The sequence below is a fragment of the Peromyscus eremicus genome, chromosome X (genome assembly GCF_949786415.1).
Source record: "Peromyscus eremicus chromosome X, PerEre_H2_v1, whole genome shotgun sequence".
Classification (NCBI taxonomy): domain Eukaryota; kingdom Metazoa; phylum Chordata; class Mammalia; order Rodentia; family Cricetidae; genus Peromyscus; species Peromyscus eremicus.
The window spans coordinates 28,683,258-28,703,519 of NC_081439.1; the positions used below are offsets into that span (position 1 = coordinate 28,683,258).

General features: G+C 40.1%; 1 protein-coding gene across 5 annotated transcripts in view; it reads right to left on the minus strand.

Moving 5' to 3' along the window:
- Adgrg2 (adhesion G protein-coupled receptor G2) overlaps positions 1-20,262 on the minus strand; it is a 117,878-nt gene that overhangs the window by 62,872 nt on the left and 34,744 nt on the right. For all 5 annotated transcript variants that reach the window (XM_059250469.1, XM_059250467.1, XM_059250468.1 and 2 more), the window contains exons 2-3: positions 9,839-9,883; positions 3,813-3,931 (exon numbers count right to left, since the gene is read on the minus strand). In XM_059250469.1, coding sequence (XP_059106452.1) covers positions 3,813-3,930 — 118 coding nt within the window. In that variant the 5' untranslated portion in view covers position 3,931; positions 9,839-9,883. The remainder of the gene's footprint in view (positions 1-3,812; positions 3,932-9,838; positions 9,884-20,262) is intronic.

Sequence of the window (20,262 nt, forward strand, 5' to 3'; positions counted from 1 at the left end):
ACCAGAAAATCAGAAATTTAAACTCAGCCTCAGCAATATAGTAAGCGTGAGCCAGTGCGGGAAGAAATGTAGTACAGAGATTATACATATAAACTTTGTGGCTATAGGGCCTGAGTTTAAATCATAGTGTTGCAATCTCTCTCTCTCTTTCTCTCTCTCTTTCCTCTTTTTCTGTCTCTGTCTCTCTCTCTTTCCCCCTTTCTCTCTGAGTCAAATTTAAAGCAAACTTTATTAAATACTGGCCAGGAGGATGGACACTAGCCATACCCAGGATTGGCAAAGAATCTTGCAATCACTTTTAACTGTTCCTCCAAGAGCAAGCTGCACAAAGCAAGCTTCTTTGTGTCTCAGTTTCCTCATCTGTAAAACTAGTAACAGTGCCAATTGCAAAGGCTTCTTAGATGAGTTTTAAGAGACTTGTTTTTTTAAGGGCTTAGAGCAATGGCTACAACATAGTCATTGCTATCAAAGTGACTATTAGCATGAATAAATATTTATGGAAAGTTCTGAGAAACATCAAAGAACTCCTATTTAACTCTTCCAAAATCTCAAAACATGGAGCTGGAGTGGCGAAAAGTGCTTGCTGCATAATCCTCAGAACTGGGGTTCAGACCCTGGCATCCATATAACAAGTCGAGTGACCCACTTATGCCTCTAACTCTAGTGCTGAGGAGTCCAATGCTTTCTTCTAGTCTCCACACACACACACATGCATATACACTCATATAGACACACATAAAGGAACAAAATCTCCAAGTAAAACAAAATAAAAACTATCTAAAACACTTAATTCAGAAAATCATTTACCTTTCATGGGCTGTTTTAGTACCACATGGTGGGTGAAGTGGCAAATCAAGATCATAACATAGCATTGTGGGGTCAAATCTCATATCTCACAAGCTTTGTGCCCTAAGCATGGGGCCAGGAGTAAGTACTGTTTCCGCTAGTGTTTTTAGCCATGTTCTACCTTGGAGTATATACCAGTGTTATCTAGAGGACTATTTACGACACAGAATGCTAGAGTTTCTGACTCAGCAGGATTAGGATGGTCCTAGAGTTTGGCTGCAAGGGGGAGAAGGAGTGAGTGAGTATGTGGGTGTGCAGGGGCAGCTAGTCTATTCTGAAGTCTAAAATTAGCTGTCTTTGTGACTGAGAATACTGTTGCTTTCCTGTGTCAGTTACGAAAAATATTCTGGTATTATTTCTATTCATCAGAATTATATAGCTTAAGCAGAAATCATCTGCCTGGCCATCCATAGTTATATGTGTACTCAAAGATGTAAAACACGCTACAAATGGGCTGTGGAAGGAATCCCACAGCTGTTCTTTTTAGGGAGAGGGAGGAGGGGGAGAGAGGAGGAGGAGAAGGAGGAGGAGGAGGAGGAGGAGGAGGAGGAGGAGGAGGAGGAGGAGGAGGAGATGACAAAACCAAACAGGATTGAAGCCTTAGTGTTCTCGGCCCTTCCACTCCCTTCCTCACATACCTCTCTTGGCCATCTTTTCCCATAAGCTTCCAAGACTACCCCCATTCTGAAAAACATTCTGCTTCATTTGACTATGTTCTTTTTTCAATTTCTATATGGAAATGCCTTCAAGTAGATATTGTTCAAAACAAACACCAAAATAAATCCCCATACATTTGGTCACATGACAAAGAGGCTGAAACCCAAGGAAAAAGGACAGTCTTTTCAACAAATGATAATAGAAAAATGGGATAGCTACACGTGCAAAAATAGCCCTCAGTGAATCAAAGTTGGCTTAAACGTAAGAGCTAAGACTATATAATTCTTAGAAGAAAATATAGTAGTGAATCTTCCTGACATTGGATTTGGCAAGGGGAGTTTCTTGGGTTTAATACTAAATTATAGCCAATAAAGGTAAAATATATTAATTAGACCTCATCAACGTTAAAAACCTATATTCATGAAAGGATACTATGGAGAGTGAAAATAGAAGCTATTTGCCAATCATATACCTGAAAAAGGATTAATATCCATAGTATCTAAATAATTCCTAGTCAACAACTAAAAAGAAAAAGAAAAAAAGAACCCAATTTTTAAAGTGGGAAAATGATATGTATAGATGTTTCTCCAAATAAGAGATAAAATGACTAATAAGTGCCCCTAAAGATGATGAAATCACTAATCACTAAGGAAATGCAAATCAAAACCATGGTAAGATGTTACTTCATTCCTACTACCAAAACAAAAGAAAACAGTAAGTGTTGTCAAGGATGTGGAGAAACTGGAATCCCCGTGCTTTGCTTGTAGGAATGTGAAATGTATAGCCACTATGGAAAATAGGCTGGCAGTTCTTCAAAAATGCAAATGACTCAGCAATTCTAATCCTAGGTGTATACCCGAAGAAATGAAAGCATGGAGTCAGATATTTGCATGTCTAGGCTCATAGCAGCACTACTCACAGTAGCTAAAAGACACAAGCAACAACAATGTCCAGGAACAGATGAATGAATAAACAAAATGTGGCACATGTACTACAATTACTACAGCATAGATTGTGGTGATATTTTAATTGTGCTGAAATTTGATTTTATTTGTATGTTAATAAATAAAGTTTGCCTGGAGATCAGAGGTCATTAGCAAGCCAGGAACAGAATTCAGGTGGTGGTAGCCCATGCCCTTAATTCCATCACATGGCAGACAGAGTCTCTGTGTAGTCAAAGACACAGCCCATCGTGGTGACCCTTGAGTCTTTAATCCCAGTACCAACCATAGAGACCAGGAGGTCTGTATAGACAGGCAGTGACGAGGAAGTGATGTGGCTGGGCTTAGAGCCAATGAGAAGGCAGAACAGGAAAGCAATAAATAAAACACAAGACACACAGGAAGAAGCTCTCTCTCTCTCTCTCTCTCTCTCTCTCTCTCTCTCTCTCTCTCTCTCTCTCTCTCTCTCTCTCTCTCTCTCTCTCTCTCTCTCTCTCTCGACAGCAGTGAGTGGGAAGCTAAAGGGAGTCGTGGCTCTTGCTCTGACCTCTTGGGCTTTTAACTCTATATTTGGCTCTGTGTTTCTTATTTAATAAGACCGTTTAGAAATTTGTCTACAATAGATGGTCAATAAAAATATGTTAAATGAAATAAACCAGACAAAATGGGATAAATATTGTGTTTCCACTTATGTGAAGTACCTGGAAGAGGCAGATTCATACAAACTAAAAGAAGTTATAGGGAGGATAAGCACATAGTTATTAACTGGGATGATGAAAATATTCTGGAAATGAATAGTGGTGATAGTTGCACCAAAAATATGATTGTCCTTAATGCCAACAAACAGTATATTTTAAAATGCTAACTATTGGAGCTGGCAAATAAAGGCAAGTCTGATGACCTGAGTTCAGTCTCTGGAACTCACATGGTAGAAGGAGAGAACCAACTCTCATAACACAGTAAGTTGTCTTCTGAACACACACACACACACTAAATAAATGTAAAGGATGATAACTATTATATATATATATATATAAATACATATTTTACTATACTAAACATTATAAACAATGACACAAATCAGGCATACAAAAAAGATAGACAAGAAAAACATGAAGGAAAGATCAGCCACATGGCTCAGTGGGTAAAGGCACTTACTTGCCTTACAAGCAAAATGACCTGAGTTTGATCCCTGGAACCTACATAGAAGTGAAAGGAGGGAACTAACTCCACAAAGTTGTTCTCTGACTTCCCAACATGTGCTATGGCACATACTGCCACCCATCATAAGATAATGATGATGATGATGATGATGATGATGATGATGATGATGATGAAGGGAGGGAGGGAGGAAAATTGACACCTTACCTTTCAGGGATGTAACCAGAATGACGTGGAAACAAATGATGACAAGGAATATCTTGTATATCAGTAAAACTTCTTCAGGTCTGCCAACATGGCCACACTGCCCACCAGAGAAAAGCATCCTGAAACAAAATAAGAGGGACAACAGATCATCAGAGCTGCCATAATCCTAACACAGTAATGACCCCAGGTCATTCCTCAAGTAAGGCCACCTCCATGCTGCCTTCTTAGTAGTACTATTGTTATAATTGTAGTGTGCTTGCAGAGAACTAGCAATTCCCGGTGATCACTGGCTATCAAACTGAAAAACCCAGGTTTACTAAGATATCATAATTAAAATGATAAACATGGTAGACTTGTGGAAAATACATGTAAAATACCAAAAGAACAAATTAACAACTAAACTAGTTCATACATAATTATGACCACTATATAAAGCTTGTTAGAGACAATGCTAACAATCAGGCATCACAGACTCCTCTAAATAATCTACCTTATTTGTTTCTTATACTATCAAAGGAAAGCTACACTGCATTTACTTCTTATTGTGACTTATTTTATTGTCATTGTTTGCATTTCTAGTGCATTTTTAAATGCAAAGTTTAGATCAGATTTTAATTTCAAAGTGTCATTTACCATTCATTTATTTATTCATTCAACCATTTTTACCAAGGGCCAATACATGCTAAATAAGACATCAGGGCTGAATTGGAGGTAACTAGAAGCGATATATGTGGTAGAGACGGGGCTCAGACTTGAGGAAAGCTCAGCACATGAAGAGCACTGAAAGTGCTAAGACTGTGTTATGCTGCTAAAGCTGACAAGGGAAGCTGAGAGAGGATGAAGCCAGCAACACATTCACAGGCTCAAGCACAAGGAGACATGGAGACCCAGTGAGCACACTCTTTTTATCCAGCCAGAGGGGTAGTTATTGTGAGCAGGCTGTGTGCTCCCAGCTATCAGTACTCCTGGTCAAGGTGCCTATGAATCTGGCCACCACAGTAACTACAAACTGGAGAAAATGTGTACACACACCATGGCGAAGGCTAGAAAAAATGAGTTCGAAGTTCCCAGTTCTGCTACATAATGTGAGGGTTATTGGGCAGGCTACTTCCAATGGACAAATGTGTCATTTAGCAAACTGGGATAATGGCATCAGCCTGATAGAACTGCTCTGAGGAGTAATCCAGAGATCTCTGATTAGTGGCTGATACTGTGAGTACTCTACAAATGTTAGCTACACTCTTCATTCTTTTATTCACCCATTCATTCAGCAAATCCTCCTTTCATACTTAGTATGTGCAAGGTCAGATAGTACAGGGATTAAAGTGATGAAGGATGAAAAAAACAAAAACAAACAGAAAGCCTATCTTTGTCTCAGTCTCCTGGTAAAGTTGGCTATCTTCAAGAATCCTATCATTTTTTACTCACAAGAGTACCAGGACAGTGAGTCTTTTGTTGATACAGCATGATATTGTCTTAGACCATAAAGTGATTCTACCTTCAAAAGAGGGTTTACATTTTAAAAATTCATAAATTGTTTGTTTCAGATAGGAGAATTTATCTTCATGTAGATAAAGAATAATTAAAGAGGAGGAAGTAGCTTGAAAGTACTGTATGACCAGGTTGAGTGAGGGCTATTCTGTTAACCTTGGTTAACTGTTATAATTCAATTATAGTATAACAGCTATGAGATTTGCAATGATCAATATATTGACCCATGAAATAAGATATAAAAAGTGTCTTCTTGAAAACTCAATTCATTCAAGATATTTACACTGAGTCATAAGTGTTGGCTAAGAAGTGTAGCACAAGATGGGCATGGTGGCACACAACTTTTAATCTCAGCACTTAGGAGGCAGGGACAGGCAGATCTCTGTGAATTCGAGGCCAGCCTGGTCTACAGAGTGAGATCCAGGACATCCAAGGGTACACAGAGAAATTCTGTCTCCAAAAACCAAAACCAAAAATGAAGAGGAGGAGGAAGAGGAGAAATAAAGGAAGAAGGAGGAGGAGGAGGAGGAGGAGGAGGAGGAGGAGGAGGAGGAGGAGGAGGGTTCTTAGTGTGGACAAAGCAAGCACAAAAAGGAAAAAAAAGGCAATTGATCTAAATTATTTAACTTTCAAAATAGTCAGAAGAAACTAATAAACTAGGAAACCATGAGTAAAAGCATAATTAAATTTCTACCTAAATTCTGGTAAAAGAAGCACAAATCTCTTTTGCATTATAGGAATAGGTTGAGATAGGTTATTAGACTTAATCTTCTGCTAAAAACAACTTAAAATCATGAATAAAATATTAAACATATCTGGCCAAAATGGAAGATTAAATAGGAAGCCAGAAAGGTAACCTAAACAGTGAAGCCACATGTACCTAAAGGTATAGGCCAATGAAGCAAATGGGTTTCAGATGTGAAATCTCAAAGAAAAGTATAGAGATATGGAGAGCAGAACTAGAAGGCCAACATATCCGTAAGCAAAAGTCCAAGATGAGAGAACAGGGAAATTTAGTATTTGGAATAAGAGTCCAAACTGGTGGAAAAACATTAATGCAGATTCAAGAAGCCCATAGAATCTCAATCACAATAAGCAAATAAAAAGAGATCTGCACCAGCCCACTCATAATGAAACTGGGGAAAACTTATGGTTTTCAAAAAATGTCTTGACAATGGCTACAGGGAAATAAGGTCATTCCATTTTAAAGGAGCAACTGTTACATTGACAAGTCTCTTCTCAGAAGCCACAAGACAATGTAATATCACCTACAATGTCTGAAGAGAAAATTGCACTCCCAGTGAAAACACCTTTTGTGAATGAGGACAAAAGGACGGCATTTTCAAATAGACAAAATAGCGATTATTTTTCCACCAAAAAACAACCCCCACCACCACTAAAACAAAAAACAAATTCTCACTTGAAATTAATCTTTATTTTATTCCAATTTCTTTTATTTAAGAGAATTTTCCACTCGTTCTACATATCAACCACAGATTCCCCTCCCATCCGTCCTCCTGTCTCCCAGCTTCCCCAACAACCCACCCTCCATATCCTCCTCCAAAAGGGTAAGGCCTCCCATGGGGAGTCAGCAAAGCCCTGGTATAAGTACATTCAGTTGAGGAAGGACCAAGCCCCTCCTCCCTGCATCAAGGCTGTGCAAGGTGTCCCACCATAGGGAATGGGCTCCAGAAAGCCAGCTCATGCACCAGGGATAGATCCTGAACCCACTGCCAGGGGCCCCTCAAACAGACCCAGCTATACAACTGTCCCCCACATGCAGAGGGTCTAGCCCAGAGAACAGGGGCAGTGAGATTAGAAATGGTTCATCAAGCATCCTAATAGTGAGGAGAGCAAAACGGTGTTTAAAATAGTCAACTTGAAAGAAGACAAAGAGAGGGAAAAGAAACTAAGAATGGTTAGGAAAACAGTAGAATATGATAAATTCAAAAACATGAGAACTTTAATGATTCATTTGATATATAAATGAACTAAATGATCCCAATAAGAGGTGAGTGTAGATAGGTTAAAAAAATACACAATACAACCTCCAACTCCATGTTACTACAAAACAAAGGTACACTTAGAACTTGTTACTGAAAACTTGAGTGTAAAAGGATGGGAACATTCTATGCCAAAATCAACCCAAAGGAAAGTAATGCAAGGGATACAGTTCAGTGGAAGAGCATTTGCCTAGTGTGCATGAGACCTTGGCTTCAGTCCCCAGTACTGAAAATAAAAGATCCATGCCTGAAATTCCAGCACTTGAGAAGTAGAGGCAGCAGGAACAGAAGTTCAAGGTCGTCTTTGGCTAATATATGAAACCCTGTGTCAAAACAATTAAATACTGAGGGGCTTGGACCTGCCTCAACTGAATGTACCAGGCTTTGCTGACTCCCCATGGGAGGCCTTACCTTTTCAGAGGAGGGGATGAGGGATGGGTTGGAGGGGTGAGGTTGAGGCGGTGGGAAGAGGGAAGAGAGGGGGATATGTGGTTAGTATGCAAGATGAATAAAAAATTCTTAATAGAATTAAATAAACCTGGTAAATATAGAAGACATTTTCTCTTCATGGCTGATGGGGCTCAAGTTGGCTTAAAACAACAACAAAAAACCAAAGCACTAAAATACAATATGCTCTTCTATTGAAGATTAGACATCACCTCACCCCAACCCTACAGCAACCACTCATAAAAGATTTTAAAATGGATTTGGTCCATAATCTGTTTCTAAAAAATAATTCTATGAATAGGTAGAGGGGAGAAATAGGAGAGGGAACTGTGGTAGTATTACAATCTGACACAGCTGAGAAGCACTTGGGAAAACAGTCTCAATGAGCAATTATTTAGATCAGTTAGTCTGGAGGGGAGTTCTCCTGATTATGTTCATTGAGGTGAGAAGACCGTCCCACCATGAGCAGCTCCATTTCCTAAGCAGGGGATCTTGAACACTGTAAGAGTAGAGAACATAGATAGCAGTTACTACAGCAACAGAAATGAAACTAGAACCGAGACTCTAGTTAAGAGCACTTAGAAGGCAGAGGAAGGAGGAGCCCCGGAAGTTCGAGGCCAGCCTAGTGTACATAGTGAATTCCAGGACAGCCAGGGCTACACAGAGAAACCCTGTCTGGAAAACAAACAAAAATCCTTCAGTGCTGACCTGTACTGGGCGGGAAGTAGGAGTTGGTCAGAGCACATGGTATGGGTGCTTCAGAAGATCATACTGTAGAGGAAGGCGGATTCTTGGGAAAGCCACACCGCCTACACCTCCTCAACCAATATTCTGGCCTTTCTGTGCTTTTATTACTATATCATGTCAACTCCAGCTTTAAATCAAAGCTTGCATATCTACTAGCTGTGTGAACCTACTTAGGTTTTTAAACCTTTATTTATAACAATAGCTTACTATTCTCTACTTTAATTATGTGTTATTTATTTTGTAAATTATTATAGGACTATTCTAATTTAAAACAATAGCTTACTATTATCTACTTTAATTAAGTGTTATTTATTTTGTAAATCATAATAGGACTATTCTAATTTAAATTTGTTATAACAAATATTTATATTGTTTATAAGATTTTGACAATTTCAGCCGGGCGGTGGTGGCACACGCCTTTAATCCCAGCACTTGGGAGGCAGAGCCAGGCGGATCTCTGTGAGTTCGAGGCCAGCCTGGACTACCAAGTGAGTTCCAGGAAAGGCGCAAAGCTACACAGAGAAACCCTGTCTCGGAAAACAAAAAAAACAAAAAACAAAAAACAAAACAAACAAACAAACAAACAAGATTTTGACAATTTATATAAAGTGAAACCCAGAAACAACCACTATTTGAGTCTCAAAAAAAGAAAAAGTAATAATACTGGGCATAGGTTATTAGTAAAACACTAGTTTAGTACATGAAAGGCACCATGATTTGACCCAAAGTACTGCAAAAATTAAAGGAAGGGACAGAGAGGAGGATGAAAGTCAGTAGTGGCTTCAGAATTTCTGTCTAGAAGAGAGTTAAGCAGAAATCTGGTTGAGAGTCACTCTGAAAGTTGTGTGGGCACAGCCCTTCAGGTGACCAGGAAACTACACCATTGTCTGTTTCAAAACATGACAAAAGCTGTTGGTGCCAGGGAAGCCAGCCCAAAGAGCAAGACAGCTAGACAATAGTCCAAAAATCCTATGTAAATAAGTCTCCTTCTTCAACTTACATTGTCATTTCAATGAAATGACATTGTACCATGTCATTTCAATGTCTACTCCTACTCCAAAATCGCCACCTTTTCCTGAAAGCCTATTCAAAACAACCGGGTTACCGAGAAGAAAGGTTCAACAAGGGCCTTTCTGTAAGAAAAAGAAAATGTCTGAAGAAAGAGAGCTCCAAGTGGGAATAAAGAGTTACAAACCAAACAGGAATACACAAGGTCACGAGGAAAATGGAGATCCAGAATGAAGAAGGCAGAGGAATATGAAAGGGAAAACAAAAACAACAAAATCAAGTATGTTCATTGTTTTTACAGTACTGCCGTGTAGAACTATCTGGACTCACCTGACAGGAAGTTCAGAGCAAAGAGGGGAGAAACTCTGTGCACATCTGAAAATAAAACAAGAAGAGATAATTAGGCCAATGCAAAGTGGACTTGCATGGTGCCAGAAGGCAATAATACTGCACACCAAGACTGCATGTTGACGGTGGACTTACAAAAGAAATGAACAATGCAAGTCCTGCTACCAAGGAACAGATTATAACTGACAGGAACAACCCAGAAGCTAAGGGGTTTTCTTTGTGGGAGGTGAGGGAATGACCCCATCCACATATGCATTGTATATACAAGTAACCATGTAACTTGAAGCTTGTGCTTCAAGCTCCCAATGCCTTGACTTCATGGTCATAGCAGACTGTGTGAGCCAAAATGAACAGTTCCTTTCTTAAGTTGCTTTTGTCAGGATAGTTTTTCACCACAGCAGAAAAAGAAACTTAAGGGTACTGGAGAGATGGTTCAGTGATTAAGAGCATTGACTGCCCTTCCAGAGGTCATGAGTTCAATTCCCAGCAACCACATGGCAGCTAACAACTGTCTGTAACTACAAGATCTGACACCCTCACACAGACATGCATACAGGCAGAACACCAATGCACATAAAATAAAAAAACAAAACAAAACACTAAAACATTGAATTTTTTAAAAAAAGAAACTTAAGCAGATGGTGAGGTGATCAGAATAGATCACGGGTGTGGCAGACTCTTCTAGAGACAACAATTGGCCATGTATCACTTCATATTCTGTACCTTTTTTAGTATTTTTTTTCTCAGTTATTCTGAATCTTAACTTCCCTAGAACCTAAACTCCTTTACATCAAGTATTGGGTAGTTATTTGCCAGGTATTTACAAAGCCAAAGGCAAATTATTTTCTCTAAGAAGGTTAAGAAAATGACTATTAACTGACTAATAAGTTTGGCCCTGAGCTGAAAAGGGGAGATGGGGTCACTCATTACAGCATGACTGAAAGACCACAAACATGGTGGAGGGAAGAAACAGGGTAGCTATTTAAAGCACAGAGCTCTGCTGACTCCCTGATTCGTATCTTTTAGAATATTCCAGCACACTTTACTTTGGTACAGCTATTAGCTCAAAGATGACAGTCACTTCACATTAATGGCACCATCTCATGTGAAACAGAACCATTACAACTTCCAAAATCAAGATTTTTCAATAAAGAAACAATCTATCAGGTCATCTTGGAGCCAACTGACATACTGAGATTTTATTGATCATAGAAGATTCTTTAAGAGGAAAAATTCATGTCTTAATGAATTAAAACCCAACATGCCCAAAACTCCATTAAGCAATGTTTATAGAAGGCAAGAAAAAACTGAAGGCCAAACATGTTGTTCTGTCCTTGGATGAATGGATTACAACTGAATGGATGTATGACTGCCACCAAAACATTCACATAATCAAATGGAAACAAATTTATTGTGAGTAGAGTATGGAAATCACTGTATTGAAAATTTATAAAAATTATTTTCTACAGAGGAATTCCAAATAATATTTTGATGCCATTTCACAACTCAAGCATATTGTGTCTTCCAAAACCTTATTGACAACCACAATGAAGCACACTTAATTATTCCGGGTAATGCAGCTGATAATGAACAACAGGAGGCTCCATTTTCTCCTTTGGAACATTTTCAGGTAGAAAAGTAGGACAAACAATAATGACATTTGGTTTTCCCAGTGGATGAAAAAACATGCTAATAATACCCAAAGCTGGAGAGCATGTTGCAAAATAAATATTTGCATGCACCACTGCTGGAAAAAAAACACTTTGAGATTTTGATTTTTGAATTGTATAGATTTTATTTTTGTTTCTAGATTTTATTTTACTTATAATTGTTTTTATTTTTTGAAATTAAAATAAAATTACATTTGCTTCCCCCTTTCCTTTTCCTTCCTCAAACCTCTCCCAGGTACAAGAACTACAGGCAACTAAGGACTGCTGACAGAGGGTGAATTAGTCTTTTCCCAGGGATGAGCCTCCTAATTGGTTATCTAATACTAAGTAGTCAGTGCTGAAATCATATACATAAATCACATACATAAACCAACACTGGGTGAACTATGTGTATAATTTATTCTGAAGATATTATCTTAAAACACTAAAAATGTGCAGAGATTTTAAATTCAGAGGTATACTGGCATTCACAAATACATCAAGAAAAACACTATTATTATAGCCTCATGGGAGATGAAGGAGGGAGTCTCAATATCCCAGGAGATGAATATTTAAATGATGGCACAGCCACATTATCCAATATGATTCAATGGCTAAAAGTGCAGTTGATTTTAATGACATTATAGAGAATGCAGTGAAAAAAGCAAACTCTTGATACACGAATATGTATACATGAGGCCATGTTAAGAAATGATCAAGCTGTATATGCGTGTGTTTGTTTGTATAATGACATTTGTCATCTCATATAAAAAATCATAGAAGAAAATCTACCAATCCTTCACAGACAGGACTGTTACATAGAGGGTGAAGCCAACTTTAATTCTGTAGAACACATCAATGTCTTCATGTGTTATTTATACAAGTAAGGCTACTTATTTTGGTGAAGAAAAGCAAAAGACTGAGGAGTAAACAGAGCTCCTAAATGAAGGTCTCGGGTGAGACAAATGGGAGGGGATGTCATCACTTTGTCTGCTCATTGTCACCTCCCCTCCTACTTTGGGGCAGAAAGGCTTCTGATCTCAGAGACAAGAAACCAGTTTCCCTCCCAGAAAGCAGGAATTCACTTGAGCAAATTACTAGAAACAGTAGCAAAGAAATGCTGTGAACTTGCCTGATGGACACTGAGGCCTGAACTTAACTAAACCGCTACCCATCCTCCTGCCTGTGAATCCCAACTTACCTTGATGGACACCACACCCCCATTAGCCCTCATCTCCCAGAGCAGCTCAGCAGGAAGCAGAATCCCATCCACACCAGCACTTCAGTAACAAAACATAGTGGCTGCCAATGTTTGGGGATCTTACATCATTAAAAGGAAAGGGCAAGTCACAAAAGAAGTCCTATCAACTTATGTAAGAGATGGCACGGAATAGAGAGGTTTCTCAGAGAAGAACAGCTCACTCACCAATTGCTGAGATTAACTGAAACCTCCCACAGTTGCAGAGTGCCCCAAACCATGACATCAGGAGGCTGGGGATGCATCCAACTTCCTCTATTTATCAGGCTGGCTAAAACCCAGGCTAAAGCCAGTTTAACAAGAAAAAAAAAGGCAAGTAGTCTCTCTCTACGAATGGTTTCAGTGGGGAGGAATCTCTCCTTCAGTGTATTTAGGACCCTGTTTTAGAGCAGAAGAGAGTTTTGGAGGAGTCTGTCTTTAAAACTCAGCTTTAGCTGCTCTGGGTAGCTGGTCCTCGGGCCATGCATCTTGAGGATGCTGGGAAACCCAGTGGATAAAGTGCCCAGGTGACAGAAGCCTTGAGCAGCCATTCTGTTGCCCTCTGAAGCAATGTGTCCCTGATCAAAGAACAAAACAAAACTGTGACATGCAGCATTCTAGAAGGCTTGGTGCTTCCTAGGATGTAATGATTAATTAGTGACCCAGACTGAGGACCAGAGATTGGCTCACAATCCCTGAAAATGACACTAACATCATGGAAGAAAGGACTAGAGGGCGAAGGGCCTTGACATTTAGGAATGGGGCCAGAAATCAGTGAAGAGACCTTTCCCACACTGGTAGGGGAAACAAATAACATAAATGGTGATAATGGTGAAGATGGGGCCTAGTGAACATGGCTAGGACCAGACCATGCTTTAAGTTTGTCTGTACTGTCATTGAGGAACAAACACGGGAGATTCTAGAACCTTGTGGTCACCCTATTTATACTCCAACCTTTCTGAACAAGACCTTGTCTCTGCAGATTGGCTTGTTTGGTTCTGGAGACAGCCCATTCAAAAGAGATCAAATGTGAGTTGGCTTTTGGAATTTCTGAATATAATCAATTCAGTAAATATATACCAAATGCCTACATGTATGTCTCAAGCAGGTTATAACATATACAAGACGCCTTGGCTAGTGGGACTAGTGGTACCTGAATCCAGAATACTACGATTTCTATGGGTGCCATCTGAAATAGCAGCAACAATCTGCACCATGGAAGGGGCCCCTAATCCAGAGAAGGGAAATGGATCCAAGCAAATTGCCTCTGAAGGGTAATGATCTGGCTACCTCCTAAAGAATGTACAACTCTTCATGTAAGGACACAGGAGAGATCACTCCACAGAGAAGAAATAGCTTAAGCTGAGACACAGAGCCAAAGTACTTAGAAAGGGAAGAACAATGTCATTATTAAATGGTGGGAGAGATGGAGAGAGCTGCTGGAATTGTTTTCTGGATCATCTCAAAAGATGGCCTCTTAGCCAGTGGGGAAAGTATGTGTGCTGAGATGGAATGGTCCAGCCCAGAAGTGGCTAGTATACCTCTTGAAACTGCTGCCACCATGGCACTGTTCTGCAACACTGATAGCATTCTTTTCTCCCCTGCTCCCTCTTTCTCTTTTCCCTTCCACCCTCCTTTGTCCTATATTTTCTCTCTTTTCTTTCCCTTCCTTAGCTTGAAGCTGACCAAGTGTATTCCAGTGAATGGAATGTGACCGGTTACCTCTGCTTAAGCTAGAGAAAAGGCATAAAGATCACATGATGAAGGCGGAGGGTGCACCTCAGTGATAGAGCACTTACTTAGCATGCAGAGTCCCTGGTACCATCCCCAGATCCAGAAAAAGAAGAAAAGAGGAGAGAACAAAATAAGAGAGTGGAGGGGAGGGGAGGGGGAGAGGGAGGAGTCGAAGGGATGCTGGGTGTGTAGTTCAGTTAGTAACGGATTTGTCCCGCCTTCAGAAAGCCCTGGGTTTGCTTCCCCAGCACCACTGCATGAAACAGGGCATGGTGGCATATACTTCTAACCCCACCAAGAGGTGAAATCGGTAGCATCAAGAGTTCAAGGTCATCTTTAGCTATAGCAACTAGTTTGAGGTCAGCCTATTCTACACAAGATCCTGCCTCAAGGGAAGGAGCGAAGGAGGGAAAAAGAAAAAAAGTCACATGGTAAGATACTCACCTCCAAATGACTCCCTGACCTCCAGTCCTAATGTCCTAGACAAGGCAACTATTGCCTTCAATACAACATGGTAGTACTGAAAGACGCTAAAATCAACATGATTTCAGAACAGGTCATGATTCTTTTTAGCGTATAAGCAATTGTCACCTTAAAGGTAAACACATCTGCAATGATTCACCAATTAACCATTTTACAAAAACATAACCTTACTATTTCACACAAAGGAGACTTAGGCTGATTTCTTAAATGCAAGTTGCACATTAAGTTGTAGCCACACAAAATTAGCTTCAAATGAACTTTCTTTCATTTTTATGAAAACATCTCACCAGGAAAACTGAATGTAGACAAATACCTATAATCAACCCTGATTGTTATGACTGGCACGTCCTAATTAACTGTAAGCTTCTTTTTCCACTATGAAACAATAAGGAGCATTTCACTCCATATTTAAAGTGTGTTTTGATGCTTTCCTTTCAGTAATAAGAGACAATACAAGGATGAGGAATGAAGAAGTAATTGGACACATAGAATGAACCCATCAAATAACTAAGAAAACCACACATAAATGCTTCCTTCATTTAGCATGTCTTTGTCTGTTTTTGACACAAGTTATAAACAAAGGGCAATTTGTTAAAAATTTTGTTTCCAAATATATTTGCCATGTGATATGCACTAAGCCCTTGACTGCGCCTTAATTCAATCCTAGGGGGTAGAAGATGAGGACACACTTTTACTCAGAAAGTTTTATTGTTCCCACTGGGAATGAGTAAGAAGTTATGTTATCATCTGGCCCTAATTTGACAGATATAACTGGGAAGATAGGACATTGGTAACACTGCTAATTTTTTAAATTCAACGTGAGGACTTCAAACTCAACCTCAAGGTTGCCGTGTCTTTGCTGAATTTGCTAGCAAAAGAAATGGCTAGATCTTCCCTCCTGTGGTAGACTGCAAAATGCGAATTCTTCACATGCCAGCATTCTTATCCATTTACAACGTGACTTTGTAGATCCTCCTGTCAAAAGGTGGAGTCTGTCTGTCCACTCCTTCAGCATGCACTGACCTTGTTCTTGCTTTGTCCCCAGGGTCCATCCAAGTGAGATGCAAACAGAAGCATGGAAATAAGCCTAAGCTAGTCTGCCAGATGATGAAAGCCACATGCTGGGTAACTCCAGTGCCCCAACAGCCAGCTAACCCCCCAGTGACGGCCATGCAGCTAACTTACGGTTGACTGCAGATGCACGAGTGGTCCCAACTGTGACCAGCAGAAGAACTGTCCTGCTGAACTCAGCTAGGAGTGTGTGCTCCAAAGCTAAACTGATGAAATGGCTGTTGCTGAAAACAGTCGAATTTGGACTTGCTATGGTCTGAATGTGAAATACACACCCATTTAAGTGCTCTGTACTTGATCCCCAGCTGGCGACACAATTTGGGGGGAGTTGTGGAACCTCTAGGGGACTACCTGGAGGGAATGAGTGATGGGGAAAGGAGAATGGGTCCAGTCTCTCTACTTCCTGTTCTGCCTAGATGTGTGAAGCTGAGACACTTCAGCTGCACACACCCTCTGCCATAGAACCACCTAGTGCCATGCTTTCCCCACCATGATGGGTTGTATCCCCTCAAACTGTGAACCAAAATATATCCTTCCTTCCTTAAGTCGCTTCTTGCACAAGAATGAGACATGTAACCTATACAGAAGTTCTTTGTTGCATAGAAAAAGCTAACTTGTACCTCTTTTCCTTTCCTTCTTCCTCATTCTTTTCTCCCTTTTGTACTTTCTTCTTTGCTTTCTGTAAGCACTACAGGGAAAGGACCACTGTGTTTAAGATGGTGGCCTGGGCTGCCTCTTGTTCAAAGCTAGCCTCAGTTACTTTGAAAATATTTCTCAGTGCTATCGTTTGAATATGGGTAATACATGTCCCTCCAGGGATCATGTCATGGAAGCTTAGTACCCAGTTTGATGATGGTAAGAAATGATGGGGCTTTTAAGAGTTGGAGCCTAGTGGGAAGTCTTAAGTCCTCAGAGGGGATTGAGGTAGTTCTTGATGGACCCAGGAGTTAGTTTTGGTGAGGAAGTCATTATGAAAGAATAAGCCCAGCTTCTTTGTGTAGCAGACTTTTTTTTTCTTTTAGGACACCAACCAGCTCTCAAATCACGACACTGAGATTTGAATGCTTGGCCTTAGCTTTGCTCTTTTCTTGCTAGCTCTTATACTTTAACCTGTTTCTCTTCATCTACGTTTTGCCTTGGGGCTTTTTGCCCTTCCTTCCTTCCTTCCTTCCTTCCTTCCTTCCTTCCTTCCTTCCTTCTTTCCTTCCTTCCTTCCTTCCTTCCTTCCTTCCTTCCCTCCCTCTCTTCCTCTTTCTTTCTTTCTTTCTTTCTTTCTTTCTTTCTTTCTTTCTTTCTTTCTTTCCTTCTTTCTTTTTTTCTGTCCTACTTTTCCTGCTTCTCATGTCTGTCTGGTGACTGCATGGCTTCTGGCCCCAGACATGTCCCTCTTTTTCTCCCTCGTTCTCTCTTTTGTCTTCTCTCTGGAACCTAGATTTCTCCTCCTATTAATTCTCTCTGCCTGCCAGCCCCACCTATCCTTCTTCTGCCTAGCTATTGGCTGTTCAGCTCTTTATTAGACCAATCAGGTGCCTTAGGCAGGCAAGGTGAAACAAATGCAACACATCTTTACATAATTAAACACACATCCCTACTTTGTTAAACAAATGCAACATAAACAAATGTCACATACCTTTACACAGTTAAAGGAATATTCCACAGCATAAACCAATGCAACACATCTTTACATAGTTAAATATTCCACATCTTTGTCTTCCTTTGTAATGTCTCCACCTCTCATGCATCCTTGTGACTGTGATGCCATCTGCTATGAGAGGTTGCAGACAGGGGTCCAAAACAAAGCCTTGGGTGTTTGATTATAGCAGCAGAAAACAGATTAATATACTCTGGAATGCTGTAGACATTGCGTGGTATAAGGGTCCTATGCATGGAGTGATGAAGTGAGATGTCTCTGCAGCCAGCAGACTATAGTATGAAACTAGCAGTCAGCAGGTCATCTCAGAGCATTTTCTGGTGATCACCTCCCTAGGAGAATAATTTGTCATTGACATCTGTTGAATGTGTTCTAGACATTTCTTCTTCCCATTACTCCTAGCCATGGGAGGAGAAATATAATAAGAAAATATATTTTCAAATCAGACAGCCAAGGGTTAAGGAACATATCTAAGACTGCTCCCTTCCTCATGTGGCAGCCCAGGCTAAGAGAGCAGAAAATAAATCTTTTATTAGGAAATAACACACTGTGAGTGGTAAAATGCTTAGATTTCTATTTGTTTACTAAACCAATAAAAGAAAATCAATAGGATCATCTTGCTAATGACATCAAACCACTCAGTACAACTCAGAAAGCAGAAAAGGTCATTTCTTCAAATGCTTTTCTTCCCTTTACCACATTTACAGTCTGTGCTTTGTTTCCACTCCAATTTGTTTTTTTTTTCCCTCCTGAATGATGTTTTCCCAGACTTTTGAAAGCTTATTTTCCTCTGGTGTCTTGGAACTTACTATTTGTTTGTGGTTATGACATTAATATTTAGAAAGGTCAAGTAAGATGCCAGGGCTGGATAAATACATATTTTCTTTTGATGATATTGTCAATGGGATCTTTTTCTTCCTCAGGATTCCCTGAAGGAGTTATCATCTTCTCTAGAGTAATGGTTCTCACCCTTCCTATGCTTCAACCCTTTAATACAGTTCCTCATGCTGTAGTGACCCCCAACCATAACATTACTTCATTGTTTCTTCATAACTGTAATTTTGCTACTGTTAGGAATGGTAATGTAAATATCTGATATGCAGGATATCATAACCCACAAATTGAGAACTACTGTCCTAGATGCATTTATTTCCATAATAATCATCAAAATATTAGGTGGATAGGTATGTTCATGGCTCCTATCAGGTAGTAAAAATAGGAGGTAAACTCTCAGGAACACATTTCTAGGACTTGACATCACCATATCATGTTCTGCATGACAAGAGGAAGGATCCATCTCTTCAAGCATCTTCCAATACCTCCTGTGGTAGTTTGAAAGAAAATGGCTCCCATAAGGAGTGGCACTATTAGTAGGTGTGGCCTTGTTGAAGGAAGTGTGTCACTGTGGGGGTGGGCTTTGAAGTCTCTTTTGCTCAAGCTTCCCTCAGTGTGATGTTCAGTTGACTTCTTGTTGCCTACAAGATGTAGGACTCTTAAGTACTCCAACACCATGTCTGCCTGTTTGCCACCATGCTTCCCACCATGGTGATAATGGACTGAAGCTCTGAAACTGCAAGCGAGCCACTCCAACAAAATGTTTTCTTTATAAGAGTTGCCCATGGTCATGGTATTTCTTCACAGCAATAAAAACCTAAACTAAGACACCTCCTCTCCTATGTATATTGCCTGATACTGTCCACAGAACCTCCCTTTTAAAGGGGAATTATTTTTCTTCATTAGTTTTATTGTATATTTTGGTTTTCTGAGGCATGGTCTTGTATATAGCCAAGACTGGCCTGGAATTCACTGTGTAGTCCAAACTGGCCTCATTTTCACAATCTTCCTGTCTCAGCCTCCTAAGCATTAGGATTACAGATGTGCAGCACCACATCTGGCTCATCTGTTTGTAATAGTAATAATCTCTTACAGTTATACAATGATTTGGAGTATTCAAAACACTTTTGTATGCATTACCTTGTTGGACTCTTGTTTACAGAGTAAACAAATTCCTAGCCCTGTGCTAAAGTCTGGGGCTACTCTGGAGAGTGAGTGAGTGCAGCCCTAGGGAGGAGCCAAATGAAAAACTAACACCCAGAAATGCAATCCTGCAACTGAAATAGGGATTACAGTGAAAAGCATCTAGAACTCTGGATAAAGACAGTGGTTTAAAGGTAAGTGGATAGAATTAGGCCCATACAGGCACAGAGAAAAACTACGGCCAGTAGAAGAAAACGTATGTACAAAGGCACTGTGGTGGGAGGGTATACCACTCATGTAAGGAAGAACATACAGGCCAGAGTGGGCAAGACACTGATAGGCAGGAAGGAAAAGAAACTGTAAAAGATGACAGTGAATATGCAGGAAAGTCCTAGCTCCTGTGCAGGGTGGGACTCAGTGGCTAAGATAAAGATGAGTGCTTTGTTTTCTACAGAGTGATGGAGAGTCACTGAAGGATTTTACACAGTGGGTAATCCGTTCAGACCCTCACTTTGACAATAGGATTCTAGCTATTGCATGGTGAGTGAATTGGCAGAGGACAGGGCAGAAGTGGGAGTACAGTTTGGGATTCCTGTGCTCCATT